Raw genomic sequence first — 16,885 nt, 5'->3', positions numbered from 1 at the left:
TCCAAAACAGGGATCAGCTAACTAGGATTAGAAAATGTTTATTTTTGTCTTCAGCAAACACTTTAGGCCTGATTTCCTACTGACTTGTACCTTGTGCAGTCGACTGGAGTTGTAAAAAGCAATTGAAAAATGTTTACAAAGCTCAGCTCTCACTTTGCATCAGTGAAAGTACTTGTTAAACCCTCTTTTCACAAGCAGAAATGATGACATAAAGTACCTCTGTGCTTTAGATCAGAATAAAAGATCTGAAATTTGCTGGAATTCACCTTCTGCTTTCTGTATGCAAACCTACCCGATTGTTACCAAAACCATGGGGTATAAAACAGGTAAGGTGTAAGGCTTAAGGTGTAAGGCTATGAACACTGGGAAGATGAAAGCAATAGTGATCTGATTCATTTCTCATTTTGTCAAGTCCCTGGGCAGCATACAAGGAATAATTCTCATGCCTTTGTCCCTTTATGTGGCTCTGGAATAGATATTACTTAAACTCCTTCCCCTTTTTTAAACACTTTATTAATGTGTTTATTGCTTTAACAAATACCAGTGCTATTCTTAAGACATATGTGAAACTAAGTGAAAATCAAAATGTGAAAGTTCACTAATTCAGTATGCTGGAGAAAACTGGGCTGCCCTGTGTCTCTTTTCCTGTCAGAAGTTTGTGTTCTGATCCAAAGAGCCTTTGGCTCTTTTCCCCTCTGTATCCAGGCTCTGGGGGAAGAGCAGGGATTCTGAACAGGAGATCCAATTGGGAGCTTTAAAATTTTTTTTCCTGTGGTGTCATCTTCTTTGGTACCAAGTATATTAGATATTATTTATAATACACAATCAAAGATAAGAAGTCCAGTAGAAATCTGATACAATGAAATGCTGCTCACTCAGAATTTTATAGTGGAACATTTTTGGGTTTGTTTTTGTTTTTTTTTAAGGTTATTGAAACTACTCTCTGGCATTCAGCTTCCCATTAGTTGAACTGAGGAAGAAGCCTGCAGAAAATAATGCCTCCAAAAATAGCTTCTCTACTTCCTAGCACAAACTAATATTCTCAGCTGTATTTCTCAGTTGAATTTATCAAGCTAATGTCTTTTCAAATATTGTTCCCCAGCAATTCTAGAAGTTTTAAGCAGCTAAATAAATTCCATTTTTATTTCTAATCAGCTAAAACTCGAGAATTTTTCAGTATAAATAATTCAATTGGAAAAATCTGCACAGTGTTTGATGAATGTAGAATTCAATTTTTTTCTTCATTAGCATTTATCTAGGGGGAAGCACGTGCTTAAATGGAAATTAACACTGCACAACAAATTAATTTCAAAGGAATATTTTTTTTATTATCTTGTCAATGACCAGAATTATCTCCTGTGGGACTGCTGTTGAGTGCATATGTGGGAATTTTTTCATTTCACAAGAGCTGACTAGAGGAAAAAAGAGCTTAAAATAGTCTATATATAACTATCTTTTTGTTGTGTGTTTTGTTTGTTTTTTTTTTAATCCAACTAGAGGCTGGCATCAAATAAAGGAAATTATGAATACCTAGATTCTAAAAGGAAGACCTTAGCACTTCTTTAAAGGTACACTTAGCTATTGTAAATCCTTGTCTAATTTTACAATTCTGAATTGATTTCTCAGTTAAGAAATTGCAATTTCTGTTGTATAAAAACCCCAAACAAACAGGCTTTTACCTTCAGTAAGCTGTGAGGTAAGAGATGTCACTGTTACAGCATGATGGTGAAACATGAGGTGCTTAGCAAGCATAGGTTTGGAACATAAAGCATAATGTGCTTTGTTTCTTGCTGCACCAGTTCAGTTTTGTATCTAGCAGTCATGACATCTTGCCAGTTCTTCTCAGGTCAAACTTCATGGTGATCAACAAACATTAAGGAAGATGTTCCCTTTGTTTGGGAAGGCACAGAAACCTTAGCAGAAACAAAGTCACTGAAACAGCTATTTTCATGTACACTAACACCATGGCATGGTTTTTTTTTCCCCCCCCTTTTTTTTTTTAACACTTCTGTATAGTCCCCTAGCAATAGCTGCTCCAAACCCCACTGCAAGGTGCTGGTGAGAAGCCATAATGTAGCAGAAGTGCAGGATTTCTAAGGGGAAGATGATGAGGATCAGTACTGACATCATTCTTGTCTCAGTTGGATCAGTTTTTGGTCTGTCACAGTGTTATGCAAGTCTGACACAGGTGTGATATAACAAGTGAGGGAGAAGAGATGATGCAGATGATGCTGGGTTTTATATACTGCAACTGCCCATTGATATTGCCCTTAAATATGTCCCTCTGGTTCTTGGAGTTCCCAAAGGATTTTGATTTGGAAGTAATTTTTTTATTAGTAATTTTTGCTTCATGGGCTGAATATTTGCTTGTTTATATTCTGAAGTCTGTTGGTTTGTGGAATGATGACAGTTTTGCTTTTCAGTTGTACTTTTAGAGATTTCCTATCTTATTTTTCCTGTTGTCACTGTTTATTCAATGATGAATTTAAAAAAAAGCAGGGAAAAGGAAATACATTTTGCTTTTTAAGGTCTCAGTACTAACATGGCTTATAATTAAGCTGACTTACAAAGGTACAATCCACCTTCTTAGATTTTATTTCTATTTCACCATTTGGAAGGATTCTTTAATAGTCTTCTGGTGATTATTCTTGGAATGTAGGTCACCAAAGAAAAATCAATACACAGCTGTTCTCTGTTTCTCAAGCACCATATCTGCTGATTTTGCCCTGTTACTAAATATGCACACACTATTTTTTTCCCTGTTCTGACCTCAATTATAGGTGGTTTACAAATGCTTCATCTTCAGTTTGATTTAAGGGAAAAAAAAAGATGAGAACCACTGCAAAGAAAATTTCATGGTCTTGCTAAGTGGACAGCTAAAGAATTGATACCTTACCTGCAGATTTTGTGATTTATGTGTGGTGAATGTGAATTTATTTCAGCTGATGGGGAAAGTTTTAGTGAATCACAGAAGGAGGGGGATTCAACATCAGCCTCTAAAGCCATTACGTGGCAGAGAGCAGCTAAATTTTTTGGCATGACATGGCCTGACAGGGAGTGAATATAGACCAGCCCAGAACTGAACAAAGTCCAGAAACACTAATAAGTGTGGATCTCTGCAAAAAATTTTCCAGAGAGCCCATTTGCACAGTGCAAGCAGCAAGCTGACTCTTTCATCAGCCTTCAAATGCCTGTTATCTGCTGGTTCTGAACCCCGGGGGAAATGGATCTGTCAGGCTGCTCTGTTTCAAAGTGAGGTGGATATTGGAGACCATAGCAAAAGATAGGAATCCTTTTCCTGTAGGAGCCCAGAAGCAATTACTTTACTTCTTCAATGCTTACCAGAACTATAGTGATTCCTAAAAAAAAATAGGCAATAAGCTGCATTGCCTTGCTGTCACTGCCCTTGTGGAGTCCAGCTGGGCAGCCTGCACTCACTGGGTCACTCTGCTCCTTACTGCTTGTCATCTTTCCCCTTGGGCCTTACAGCAGGTGGCTCCTGCTTGAAGAAAACCACAATTATGGTCTCTTCTCAAGCTTACAAAGAGACCTGTAGTTGGTTTCTGAGATTTACAGGTGCTGGTTCTGTAGAGTGATATAGTTTTTGAAAGGAAAATAAGAAGTTGATGAGTAACTGTTCTTTCTCAGTAATTCTGTCACAATATTAAAACCTCCAACTTCTATGGAGTGGAACTCCAGGCACTGATCTCCCACAAAAGTTTATTTGCCTTATTTCAGCTTAAGGAAGATTCTGCTCCCTTTCAACCTGCCCCTTGCAGAGTCTGTGTATCAAACAACATGGTTACAGGCACCATGGGGAATGTCAGTGTCCTCCATCATTTTACAGTCACATTTCTGCCTTCAGTGCTTCGTGCTCTCTTTTGTTCAGAATGCACACTGATTGCATGCTGTCAGCTGTGGAATAGATTCAGATTACAAAATTATTGCTTTACCTATTCATTTCAGTTCCATGAGCAGTCACCCATTAGAACGTTAACAAGGATGGGAATTTGAGCTTCATGTTTTATTCCAAGGTAGAAACAAGAAAAAAAAATTGTTTTCTGGAACAGCTAATAAGTAATAAAAAGTATATTGCTGCCTCCCCACCCCTTCCCCTGCCAGCCCAAAGAAAATGTCCAAGATCAGGAAAATCCCCTTGAATGTGTGTCCTTGTTAAGGGAGTTCAAAGCCAAAATATGGTTCTGAGACGAACTTCATTTGCTTGATTTTATTGTGATAATTAAGATTTAGATAAATAATTCTTGGATGTCAGGCTTATCAGTACTGGCTGAAACTTTGTAATGTGCTTGGGCTGGGGAAGGAGCCTGCCTTATTAAAATTCATAGGAAGGAGTCACAAGAATGGGAGGTGGATATGCTTCTTCACCAAACTTCCTGGGCACAGGACTTTCTGTCTCCCAGATTGTTTAGGTACAAGCCATCTGCTTTGCCTCACTACAGACAGATTTCTAATTATTTGTATGAATGATTCTGACATTTGGTTTTCAGCAGAGGAGGGATTAAAGCAGTGGCTTTAGAGGAAGCTCTCCACTCTCACCTGTCAGCTGCATCTTCCTAGGAGTAACCCCTAAGCACTGAGCAATTCCTGCTTTGTGCACCTGCAGCTCTGTGCTGCCATGTAACATGGCTGTCTCTCTGGCAAAGAGCATCATCATCCTCATCTCCACTGTGGATTCATCTTGGTGCCTTAATCCTGTTTTATCTCAATTTACGGCATACCCTCATAAGGGTATGGGTAACACAGAAGGTAGGAGAGCATGGAATGAAGGCACAGACTGTCCTAGAGACAATGCAGCTTCTTTTTTTCCATGCTTCATGAAACATGTGGGAAGAAATAAGAAATCTGTCATGTTTTAAAATGTACATAGCACAAAAGGAAGGTCTAGAACAGTTCTCAGTCTTTTACAGGTAAAACACAGCAAAATTCACCCCAAATATGGCAGAAAAGTTTGTGAATTAAAATCAGTCTGTGGTGATGCATTTCTGTAGCAGATGTCTTCTGAATGTCTTCCAGTCTGTCCTGTTTTCCTGTACTGATTTTGCCTTAGACTCCTGATTTCTGAGAGGTGTTTTCATGGAAGAGGTTCAAGAATATTAATGGATTTCTTCCCTCCCAACCTGCCCTAATCTCCCTTTCCATGTTTATGACCCGTGTCACTGAACAGATGGTAAAGTGCTGAAAGATCTTTAAATGTAAAGAGTTTAAGATCTTACTTCAATTAAGTGTGTAGAGACATATTCTTACACAAGGCAGAGGTTGGGAACAAGGTGACCTTAGAGCAACATTTATATTCTCAAAAAGCTGTACTTTATCCTGACATTTTATTCAAGAAACAGAATTTCATTATCACAGTTTTGCAAGAAAAAAGTTCAAATAGCTTTTAAATCCTTTTTACTTAAAGATGTCTTGGTAATTAAATTTCCTTTGCCCAAAGCAGCATCAGAATTCAGAGTAGAGTTCATTACCAGGCTATTGATATTGTGTCTTAATCATTTGAAGGCAAAACCTGTAGAAATATCTCAAAGATGTTTTAAGTGGAAAAGTGTTTATAATTTTTCTGCAGTTTCGTTGATAAAACATGATAGAAAATCTTTAATAAAGAAACAGCCTCCCTTAACACCAAACCTACTCAAAGGCTCAAAACACAAAATCTGTCCTCAATTAAAATAATTACATTATTTTTTTTCCCCAATAAACTCAAGAGAACTAAACATCAGGGAAGGAGGCAGACTAATTACTGTCATTATGCTCATGCTGTTGTTGCTGCTGATTCCTAATTCCATGAACGTTCCTTCGTGTGAATAAAATAATTTTTAAGGGGTTTCAGGATCAATTTATTTTACTAATGCAACTTTCTAACCAGTTTTGGAAAGCCCTGATAGTATTTGTGCTTCTTTAGCTACAGGCAGCTGTCTCAGGGCTGTGAATTCCAGCACTGAAAGGATGCACCAGGCCATGCAGCCATCCCTGCTTTCCCAGGGGAATGAGTGGCCTTGTAAACTGCTGCATACTGGAGACAGATACATTTCAGGCAAACTGAGTAAGTTGAGTGAGGCAGTGCAAAAATATTCAGCTTGGGAACGTGGCTGGTGAGACACAAACTAGTAAAGGACCTGGCTTCAACCTGCCACAGCTGGGATGTGTGGCTGTAATCCTGGTGTGGATTACTGTGCTTAGAGGTGCTGCCCATATGGTCACCCGTCTGTGGCCATGGCAAAGGGCAGCAGAATGGAGTTACCTCAGAATTAAGGAGAAGACAGCTTACAAACTGTTGGGATAAGGTAGTGGCTCAGCCTGTGTTCTGGCCTTTCTGAGCCTTTGAACAGGCAGTTGAGTGAGTGCAGGAAATCTGCTTATCAGTCTCCAGGTATCTGAGTTTTAACCTTCCTTGGAACTTACCAAAACCATGTGAAAGGGATTGTATTGGTGAATTCTTAATATAACTGATGCAAAAATGTTAAAGTGTCATCCAAAACCAGCAAGTGTAACAAGCAGCTGTGGTCTGTGCTCCATCAGCATACACTGCCCACACCCCTCCTCTTGAAATGAGGTGGTACCAGAAACACAGACACAGGAAAAGGACTTTCCCTGCATGGGAAATGCCAGTACCTGTATTAAAGTTAATAGCTGTATTGCTAATTGCTGCCCGTGTGTTTCTGAGTATTTCAGAACAGAACTCTTGCAATGAGGTCATCTTGTTAATCTGGTAAACTGGGTCTGTAGTGTGTTCATGCAAGGATAAGGAGAGTGCATAGCTGTGAAGTTACTGGTCTAATCCTTGTGGGTTTACAGTTCACTGGCAGCATCAGTTCTGTAATATTTAATGTCTCTGGTGAGCAATATATTGAACTTTGAGAATTAGTATATTAAGTTAATCTGAAGTATTTTTTGTGACGTCTTCAACTGCAGACTCAAACATGCAGACTCAAATACTTGGTATTCAAAATCTTTTTTTTGTGGCATGGAAAGCTTCTATTACACTCAGAAAATAAGTTTCTGAAGTGCTGTGGAAAGAAGTCTTCTATCTGCATGTCGTGTCAGGTGAGCAAGATTTTTCTGAGGATGTCAAGTGAGGCAAGAATAGCAAGCCATTTCAGTAGGCTTATAGCCTAAGTACTCAGCTCACTGTGCTTAAGAACTGGGAGAGAGATTATGCCACATTTAACCCCTTGTTATTTCCTGGTGCTTTCCCACACTGCTAGCTGGTATCCAGCATCATCAGTAAACACAGGATCTTTTTGAGAAAAATTATTTTTCTGTGTTTATATAATCACCTTAAGAGTCCTGAAGACTGATAGTGGCAACTAAAATGATTTAAATTATCCTTCTCTGGGTGGGCTTTGGATTATAAATCTAACTTTAGCTTGAACATTGAAACAGTTCCTTTCTGGTGCTATAAATCTGAACTTGAATAAAACCAAACCCACGTTCAAAGTCATGCTTGTGCAGAATTCTAATTGTGAACTGTGAAACCAATACCTTGGGCAGGGCTGCAACAGGAGTTACATTTCAATCTTTTTCTCCCTTCTCTGTGTCCCCAGGTTGATAACACGTAAATAATTAATGCAGAATCTAGGATGTCCCTGCAGAATTAATTTTTGAATTTTAAAAGGAGCACCTTTTACTGCTTTGCTCACAAAGTGCCAGCTGCTGAGGTTTTGTTACATGTACAACCTGGAAGACTCCAAGGAATGCTTGTGATAATTGCTGCCAGATAAAAAAAAAGAGCTAAGCACCAAAAATACTTGTGGTTTATTGCAAAAGTTCACCTTACCTCTGTCTCCTTATAATTGAAAGCTTCAAAGTTTAGTTGTATCTCCTCTCTTTTGAGGTACAACAGTGTTATTCTCTGCATTTAGGTTGTTATTTCTCTGGCATAGAAATTAACCACAAAGACTTTTACTGATTGAAGAAATTCAGAGAAGTATGTGGTAGGGCAGATGATTAAGCTCACATTTCTCAATCTAATTCTGGTCCATGATAGCACTTGCTCCATCTGAAAAAAAGGATTAGGATTTTTAGAGCAATACCTCATGGGTTCTTGCCTTCTCTGTGGTGTGGCTTTATGCTTCTTAGTGGTTTATGGAAGAAATTGCTCTTCCTGTGCTCACAATTAGTTTGCAGTCATCTCACTGCAGTACTCTTGAAAGATGCCTTGGGAGAGGGGAAGGCTGTTGCTGAGGTGATGGAATAACTAGCAGGGTGTGACAGGAGGGTGTGTAGTGTTATGATGCCAAGGTTGAGTCTTAGAGCAGACCCAGTTTGTTTTTTCTGCGGAATTAATCAGTACTTTAACTCTGAGGCCAGCCTAATATAAGAATTCTGGGCATAGATGGTGAAATAAGCAACTTGTAATTGAATGTGAATCACCTCTAGAATTAACTACTCTACAGCTTTTCCAGGCTGTGAAAGGAGGAGTAGGAAGTACTTAATGGATGTATTTTTAAGCGGGCAATTTGTGTGTAGCTCATCAAGCTGGAAACGTGTTGGGCTCCTTGAAGAGATCACAGATGGCAAGAGCAATTGTATATTGTGCTTACAACTTCATGTAGATTAAGAGGTTGTTGTAACCTAAATGACAGATCTCTATGCTTGGGGTTCAATGGATGCATTTCAAGTGGAATGAGGTAGTGACTTAGTGCTTTTTAAAAATTAATCCTTACCTGCTTTTATCTCTGTCAGTTTCAGGCACCACCACTGTCCTGACACTGTGTGCAGACTTTGTTCTGGTCAGTGTACCTGCCTGCCTTCTGTCCTCAGCCAGCACCTTCTGTGTCTGCTTGCAAAGATATTGCTAAATGGGTTTGTGAGATGGAAAGGTGCTGCTAATATAGGCTAAGAAGAAGAAAGCTCTTGTGTTAAGCCATCCTTTTTTTTTTTTTCTGCAGCTGCAACGTGTCACCTAAATCCCTTGGCTGGATAGGGCAGCACCACGGCTTTAGGATTAGTGCGTATGATGGATTTGGGATTTGAAGCAAACATGTGTTGCTGTGTTTGCATTGTGTCTTGGTTTTACTGCCTAGAGAGAAATGTTCTTTCTTTTATCAGGCATGTCAATTAAAATTCTGAGGAGAACCTTCTGACAAAAGGTGAAGAATGGTACAATGATATATTGAACAGCTGTACGAGAAGAGAATGTGATTGTTCCTTTTTTTTAGACCTGGAAAGAGACTGAAGAGCTTTAAGCACCTGGACAGATTCACAGTGAAAAGCAAGGGTGGCTCAGGAGAGCAGAGAGAGGAATGGATTGCACTACTAGTTTTGCATTTATTTACTGCAATGGAAACTGTTGTTTGGTTTTGAAGAGCAAGTAGAGCCCTCAGCAAGAGTGGGACTCTCCAATCTGTCAGTAATGAAATGTACAAAAGGGCTGCCTCTGTGTAGGAACTGCTGCCAGAAGGAGGAAGTGGCATGGAGAAGCCAGCAGCTGTAAGTTGGTATCATGTCTTGGTGGATGCTTAGCAACTGGTAAAGTAGCAAAAGAAAAAGAATATCATCAGGAGGCCTTTCTGTCCAGAAATGGATTCATCTACATGCCATCTTGCCTCATGGCCCTGCCTCTGTCTGTCTTGTGTCTTCTTCAAAATGTTGAACTGAAACCCACGTAGGTACATCACATAGAATGAAAAAGGATTTTGTTGGGATTTTAATATTCTAAATCTGAACAGGGGAGGAGGCCTAAATTTACTGTAAAACTGCTCTGTAATAACCTGAAAAATACTACTGGATTTTGGAAACCACCAGATACCTTGTTTCCTCCTGAAAATATTTTTATGCCATTACACTGAAAATGTGTACTGCAGAATCTTGATATTCTTTGAGGCTGTCAGTGCCTGTATTCAGTTCTGAAGCTTCCCTTTGTCTCAGATATGGATGCCTCCAAAAGTCCCTTGCTTCAGAATAAGTTCTCAGTGGCCCGTCTGGCTGAAGAGTTTTTCTGGGTTGGTGGCAGCATCGTAGCTCCTCCGAGATGGAAAATCGGCCGTGTGGGTAAGATGCAGGCTGAACACCTGCCACTTAGCTGGGCAAAATGGTATCATCCTGAGAGCTTCCATATCTGAATCTTAGTGACAACCTTGTCTAGCAGTTGTGTGGGGGAAGCAGAAGAGATGGAAGAACTTGAGCCACAGCCCTAGTCCTGTGTTACTTTGCCTGGTTGCTGATACAATGCGTTCCGTCCTCAAGAACCCCTGGGCTGTAATGTCACTGCTGATTTCTTAACGTTCTTCTGGAAACCCAAATGCAAGCTGGTACATTTTGACACGTGCAGACCTTTTGAAAATTTAAGTCTTTGCTGTGAGCATTTGGAAGTGTCTCATCTTCCATAGCAGGTCACAGGACTCTTGAGGCTGCTTTCTGAATACTGATGTGCAGCTATCTGAGAAGGGTTCCTTTTTGCTTTGTAGTACCTTTTCTTTTCAATAGGTAATAATCCCAGCAAACCCAGCTGGAAATGGCTATAGGAATGAGATGTCTCCTGGTCTAGGGAATGCATTTTAATAGCAGCCTTAATCCTGCCAGAATCTGTTAGCAGGGTGGAACTCAGCAGAGTTGTGATGCTGCCCTTTGGGCTCTTCTAAAGGGACTGGCCAGGGCCAAAGCTGTGTGACATAATCTGGAGCCAGACTGAACTGTGGACATTATGTGTAAAAATACTCAATGACTCAATCCTTCTAACTTCTTTTCTTCCTCACATGCTAAAATACTCCCACTCCTTCACACATTTGCATCAAACCTAGAAACTCCTAAAGGTCAGTAATGCTACTGAAGCATAAATAATTTATTAAGAGATTAGAGCATCTTTCTAACAACAAGTATGAAATTTGGCTCATTTTCCTTCTTCTTGTGTCTGGACAAATTGTAGGGTTTTCTTATTTGTGTTGTTTTATTACTCTAAAACTTTTTATTGTAGCTATGAATGTTACTATGTACTATGAAAAATCACTTTGAGTCAGTCTAGCCTTACTTGCTAGGAACACAAGAATGGAAGTCAGTGTTCTCAGTTTCAGTTTCCTGGTTTGCAGGGTCATTGCATTTTGCCAAAGTTTAAGCTTTCTGTAATTATTATCTCACAGTAAATTTGAGAAGTAATTTGATTTCTTCTTGACTTTGATGAAAGCAAATACTGAAAAAATTGCAGTGTCTGGGAAATGGCTGAGCCAAGTTTGAATCCACTTTGGATCTGATGTTGCAGTGAGTTCCAGTAATGCTTCTGGACTGAAGCACAGCATTTGATTTAGTGACTGATACCTGCTGACTGCATTGATTTCATCTCAGGGCATCTGTGAGTGAAGACAATGGATCATCTTAAAGAAATGAAATGTTGCACAAGGGCTTATCTTGTTCTTAATTTAACACCTTCTTTCCATAAATGCATTATTAAAGCCAACAACACACTCTACAGAACTGTGGCTTTAAATTTAAATTTTCTTTTATTACTAGTGAGTTACTTGCAAACTAATCTACTGTGTTGAACCTTCTTTGCCTGAGTAAATTAACTGAATTTGTATGAGTGTGAGCTCTGAAGAACAGGAATGTCAATTATTTTCTCCATTTCTTTTCACTCCACCTTGCTTCTCTTCAGTGTTTTTGCTTTTGCCTGAGAGGAACACCTCAAGGAATTGTGTTGGGTTTTATGCATTTTGGTATACGTGGAAGGAGTGTTTTAGTTGGGACACTGTTTCACCTGTAATCTGTATGTACAGATTGATAAAAGAGAAACCTGACCTCAGAATTTTCTTGTATTTATAAATCTGCACTTGTTAGAATATGTGCTATACATGTGAATTTTCATTCTTCCATCCAGAATCTGAGTAGTAATTTGCTCTTCTCATCTGAAAAAAAAGAAATACATTAGACATGGTCAGAGTTTTAATTTTACTTAAGCAGACCAGACAAAAACACCACAGGGAAATTAAGTCACAGGCTATGGAGGGAGAACTGACTGAAATAACTTTCTTTTCTCTCTTCAGTGGAAAAATGTATGAGTTCCATGCAAGCTGGAACCCAGATGATCAAACTCCGTGGCAGCTCCAAGGGCTTGGTCCGGTTCTATTACCTGGATGAGCACAAGTCCTGTATCCGCTGGAGACCCTCCCGCAAGAATGAGAGAGCCAAAAGTGAGTGTCAGCCACACAGCCTTCCTTCTGAGTCCTGCTAGGATCTTGCTCTCTTATGAGAAAATGAGCACCAAGGGTTTGTCTCATTCACAGGTGATGAAAAGGAATGTTTCACTTCAATGCCAAGGGCAGGAGGTGGGCTATGAGTACCAGGTCATGCAGATTCATGCAGTGGTGTAGGTGTTGTAAATGAGATGCAGGCAAATCCTGTGTGAATTGGGGACCTTGCAATGTGAGCTGTGGGCCCTTTCCCTGCAGGATTTCTCCACGGGATAGGTGGCTGTCCTAGGGCATGGACACAGCCACTAATGAGCTGCATGCTCCTGTCATTGCAGTTTCTATCGACTCGATTCAGGAGGTGTGTGAGGGGAAGCAATCAGAGATCTTCCAGCGCCATGCTGATGGCAGCTTTGATCCCAACTGCTGCTTCAGCATCTACTATGGAGACCACATGGAATCTCTGGACCTGGTGTCTTCCAGTGGGGATGAAGCACGCACCTGGATCACAGGACTGAAATATCTGATGGCAGGGATCAGTGATGAAGACAGCCTCTCAAAACGCCAAAGGACCAGAGACCAATATCCTTCTTCTGTTCTCTGAGTGTGTTGCCCAGTGGTGGAAAGCACAGGGATTCCTTTAAGTATGTATTTTGCAAAGAGCAAGTACTGGGTTCAAAGCTCCCATGGTATTCACTGTTTCCAGAGAGGGAGGAGTCCTTGAAGAGGATTGTTGTGGGCAAGTTTTGGAGGTGAGTGACTGGAGTGAACTGACAATCACACAGGTGTATTCTTTCATCCATCACTGCCTGTGTAAAGCTGTCCATTTCACTGGGTTATACTGGGCAAGGTGTGCAGCACTGGGGGGTGGGTAAGTAGCATCTGTTGCATGTTAAGCACAGCAGGTTCAGAAACTGTTGCTGAAGTAATGTGAGTAGAGTTACATATTACCTTGAACTTTCTTTCATCCCCAGTCTCATTTATAGTCTTTCCTAACATGAAAAAAAATTGTAATATATCTAGTGTTCAGTAATATCCCATAATATCCCATGCTGTTCCTTAACTCCTGTTCAATGTGGTTGAAGCAGACTTTTGATGAAGCAGATAAAAATGGTGATGGCAGCCTGAGTATTAGTGAAGTGCTCCAGCTGATGCACAAACTGAATGTGAACCTACCCCGACAGAAAGTCAAGCAAATGTTTAAGGTAAGAAATGCAGAGGTTTTATTTTCTAAAAGAGCAAGGCTTGGGCTGCTGGAGATTTGGTATGAAATCTAATAGGAGAGAGTGCAAATGTTTCAGCAGCTGGTTTGTTTCCACTCTGCTGAGAGATACTACACAGTCCATTTGCTAAATTGAAAAGAGCTCCAGAAACACATCATAAATAAATTGTTATTCATAGAAAAAGGCTTTACACCAGATTCCTTCTGGTGTTACATAACAGAAAGACACCCAGGACAAAGATTGCTTTTGCACTGTTCTTGTTGGTCTGAAACTCAGTCACGTTTCCTCCTCTGGTGATGTTCTCTCTAATAAGTGCTCTCCAGTAGAGTTCTAATACCTTCCAATAACTGGTACTTATAAAATACCCACTGTGCAAACTTCCTCAGCTGCCATGGGCTTTGCATTGCTGAGAGCTGTTTGTCTGACTTTGCATTCTACTGACCTTGGCTGGATGTACCTGGCAGCTGAACTATGGAGCTGTGTGTGTGCTTTTGTAATCAAAAAGTCTGTTATGTGAAGGACCCAAACAGAAATCGAATCAATAGTTTTCAGCAGGGTTGAATCATAGTTTTCAGCATCTTTTACACAGATGTCTGAGGCAAGGCAAAAGCAATTCTGTTCTCTGGTGCTTGAAGACTGAACCATCTTTTATTCTAAGCACTTACAGCAGTTGTACAATTGCAGTTTGCAATCAGTTTAAGTCTGATTAAAGATTTCTTAAAGTTCATGTCTTCATTTTCCACAGCTTCTCTTCTTTTTTTGAGTGATTTTTCCTGGTTTGATAAAGTATTTACAGGATGAAACTGCCTGGATGCAATTTTTTTCTTCTGCTGTGTGGCTAGAAAAGCAGTTTGAAACAAGTGTTCCTTTTGCTTTTGCTTTTTTATTTTTGATCTTTTTTTAGTGCACTAGGACAAGAACACTAGAAACCTTTTGTCTTGTGAAACAGAAACCTGAAATCATATCAGACTCTGAAACTGCTGCAGTGTGTGAGGCTTGGAAAAGAGACAGAATAGTGAGATCTATCAAGATAAAAGAGTAAGGAGCAAGTGCAGGGTGTCCTTTGGGAGCAAGGAAAGAGGAGGCTGTTTGTGTAAGTTCTTAAAAATCTATAGGGGTGCATTGGACTGAACTGCAGGATATGGAGGTACTTGTTGTTGGGCAAGTCACTGAACTGCTGTCAGCTTGCCAGGACAAGCATCAGCCTGATCAATTGATCAGCTCCAGCAGCCCCAGAGCAGGCAGGCTGCAGGGCAGGATCAGCCTGCAGTTAATTCTGGTGTTGCCTTGTCCTCAGGCAGCAGTTTGTTTATTTATTTAGGCTGCCGGAGGGCAGTTGGGTGTCTCATTGCCTTGTTGCTGTGTGGTGCAGGAGGCTGATACAGATGACAACCAGGGCACGCTGGACTTTGATGAGTTCTGTGCCTTTTACAAGATGATGTCGACCCGGCGGGACCTGTACCTGCTGATGCTCACCTACAGCAACCACAAGGACCACCTGGACACCGAGGACCTCAGGCGCTTCCTGGAGACTGAGCAGAAGGTAGGGCCAGGCCAAGGAGACTTCCAGCCTGCAGCCTTTTGGAAGGAGAATTGCCTTTTGGAAGGAGTGGGAGCTTTGTTGTCACGGATGTAAAAAATACTACTATTGTACTCCTGTCCCTTGGGCCAGAACAAGTGTGGCTCTTCCTGGTACGTGGTGAGTTGGGAGAGGAGAAAATGGTGAGAAATCTGATACCAACACCATGAGGACATTCATCTGGCTACCTGTGGAGGTGGTGCAGGCTCCATCCTCAGAGGTTTTGTGGAGCAGACTGGGTAACACCCAAAGCAAGCTGATGTGACTTGGTAGTTAGAATCAGAGAATCAGAGGAGTTGGAAAGGACCTCTGAGCTCATCAAGTCCAACCCTTAGTTGACCTTGTTTGAGCAGGATTTTGGGCTAAGGTCCCTGAGTGATCCTGTGACCTTTCATCTAGACACTTGGAAGATTCTGAAGTGAGGAAAAATAATTGGACAGCAAGATGCTGTCAGTGCAGGAGCAAATGCATTGGCTTCTCTTTGTCTTTTTCCTCTCCTGGTCTCTTTTGGAGCTGCATGCCTGCAAATCATAAATCCTCATCAGTTTCAAATGTTGTCTGAGAAATGAATGACTAAAAAAGCCACCTCTCTGGCAGTTATCTCTTTAGATAAGTGGCATATGTTTCCATTTCATTGGTCAATTGATCCTCCAGATGGTGAGAGGAAAATGAACACTTGCCACAGGCCACAAATCAGCTCAGCTAATCACAATTCATGTGAGGCTTCTCTCCCTTCCCTGGTGCTCCCCTTTCTCATACAGTATGTACAGTGGTTATTTTGTGCCTTTTCTTTACCTTTTAAACCCAGCAAACCTACGATGTGCAGGCAAATAAAGTGTTAGGATATTTTTTTTTTCCTTCTTCACTTTAATTTTTAGGTTTTTAATTACCCCCAGAAAAGGCACTGGTCTGGTAGCAGATATGCTGGTGGTTTCATTTCCCCCTAGGCAAAAATTCCATGTTGCCAAAACAATCATCAACGTGGTCACCTTCTTGGCAGCCCCTCTGGCAACAAGGGCTGTGCTGTGTACAGCAGCTAATGGAAAGAGTTTGCTGGACCACTCAGGACAGGAATGTTAAGTAAGAGTATGGGTAGTAAGTGGAGGATAAATTAACAGTAAATAGCAGGAATATTAAATAATAGTGTTAGAACTGAACTCTGAAAACATTGCGGAGTAGTGAAAGCTACAGCTTCTCATAAATGTCCTTTTTTAATAAATGACAACATTTATGTGTGTATTTTCCATTTCTGCTCTTTCCATCTTTCAGTTGAGAATGTGAAGCTACCCTGAGGTTAGTAGATTTCCTCAAGGGGCTTTCTGAGAGCATTATTTCCTGATTCTCTGCTACCCTGCTAGGAAATGATTTTTCTTTCTGCCCATAAAGATGAGCCATTTTTGTGGTTTTTTTTTTTTAAGTAAAAACCCTTTGATAATGCAAACTAATCCTTTAATCCTACAAGAGGAGAAATGCCATTGGTTTGTGACAAAGCTTGTTTTGTTTGGATGCTCTTTGTGCCTAATAACACTCTAACCAGATTTGACCTACAAAGCAGAACTGTCTGTATTGGCTGTGATCAGGCAGCTGCCAATAGGACAGAAACTTTTCACAAAGCAGTCTGGTGGTTATCTGCCCTGACACTGATTGGCAGGAGTGAGAATCTCACTGGAAATCCTTAGTACCACTGTGGATAATTTTCCCACTTGTTCAACTGTGCACAAAGGAGTGAGCTGTGAGAAGCAGTAATTCCTAGTTAACACTGCTTTTTTGCTACTTTTACAGATGACAAATGTGACTAAAGAGCACTGCCTGGAAATCATCAGCAAGTTTGAGCCATGCCTGGAGAACAAGAAGGAGGGAGCTCTGGGGATTGATGGTAAGCTGGCTGCTAGAGTTTTTGTAGGAAGGAATCTTCAGATGATTATGAGAATATTGCATTTGTTTGC

General features: G+C 40.6%; 1 protein-coding gene and 1 long non-coding RNA gene across 10 annotated transcripts in view; one reads left to right on the top strand and one right to left on the bottom strand.

Annotated features, from left to right (window-relative positions):
• Positions 1-16,885, top strand: part of PLCH2 (phospholipase C eta 2) — a 70,703-nt gene that overhangs the window by 32,282 nt on the left and 21,536 nt on the right. For 6 of the 9 annotated variants that reach the window (XM_071766799.1, XM_071766796.1, XM_071766797.1 and 3 more), the window contains 5 exons: positions 11,994-12,140; positions 12,476-12,719; positions 13,213-13,342; positions 14,733-14,903; positions 16,722-16,815. In XM_071766799.1, the coding sequence (XP_071622900.1) occupies positions 11,994-12,140; positions 12,476-12,719; positions 13,213-13,342; positions 14,733-14,903; positions 16,722-16,815 (786 nt within the window). Of the gene's footprint in view, positions 1-8,984; positions 10,012-11,993; positions 12,141-12,475; positions 12,720-13,212; positions 13,343-14,732; positions 14,904-16,721; positions 16,816-16,885 lie in introns of those variants that run through there. The other 3 variants (XM_071766803.1, XM_071766795.1, XM_071766802.1) reach the window with 3 other exon arrangements.
• LOC139806759 (uncharacterized) lies at positions 3,707-8,204 on the bottom strand. Its single transcript, XR_011730344.1, has 3 exons — positions 8,052-8,204; positions 7,796-7,890; positions 3,707-3,915 (listed from the first exon to the last, which is right to left on the bottom strand). It is a non-coding gene; the product is annotated as an uncharacterized lncRNA (long non-coding RNA).

The sequence above is a fragment of the Heliangelus exortis genome, chromosome 23 (assembly GCF_036169615.1).
Source record: "Heliangelus exortis chromosome 23, bHelExo1.hap1, whole genome shotgun sequence".
Taxonomy (NCBI): Eukaryota; Metazoa; Chordata; class Aves; order Apodiformes; family Trochilidae; genus Heliangelus; species Heliangelus exortis.
Note: the sequence above shows the minus strand (reverse complement) of the source record. Positions and strands in the feature narration are given on the sequence as shown.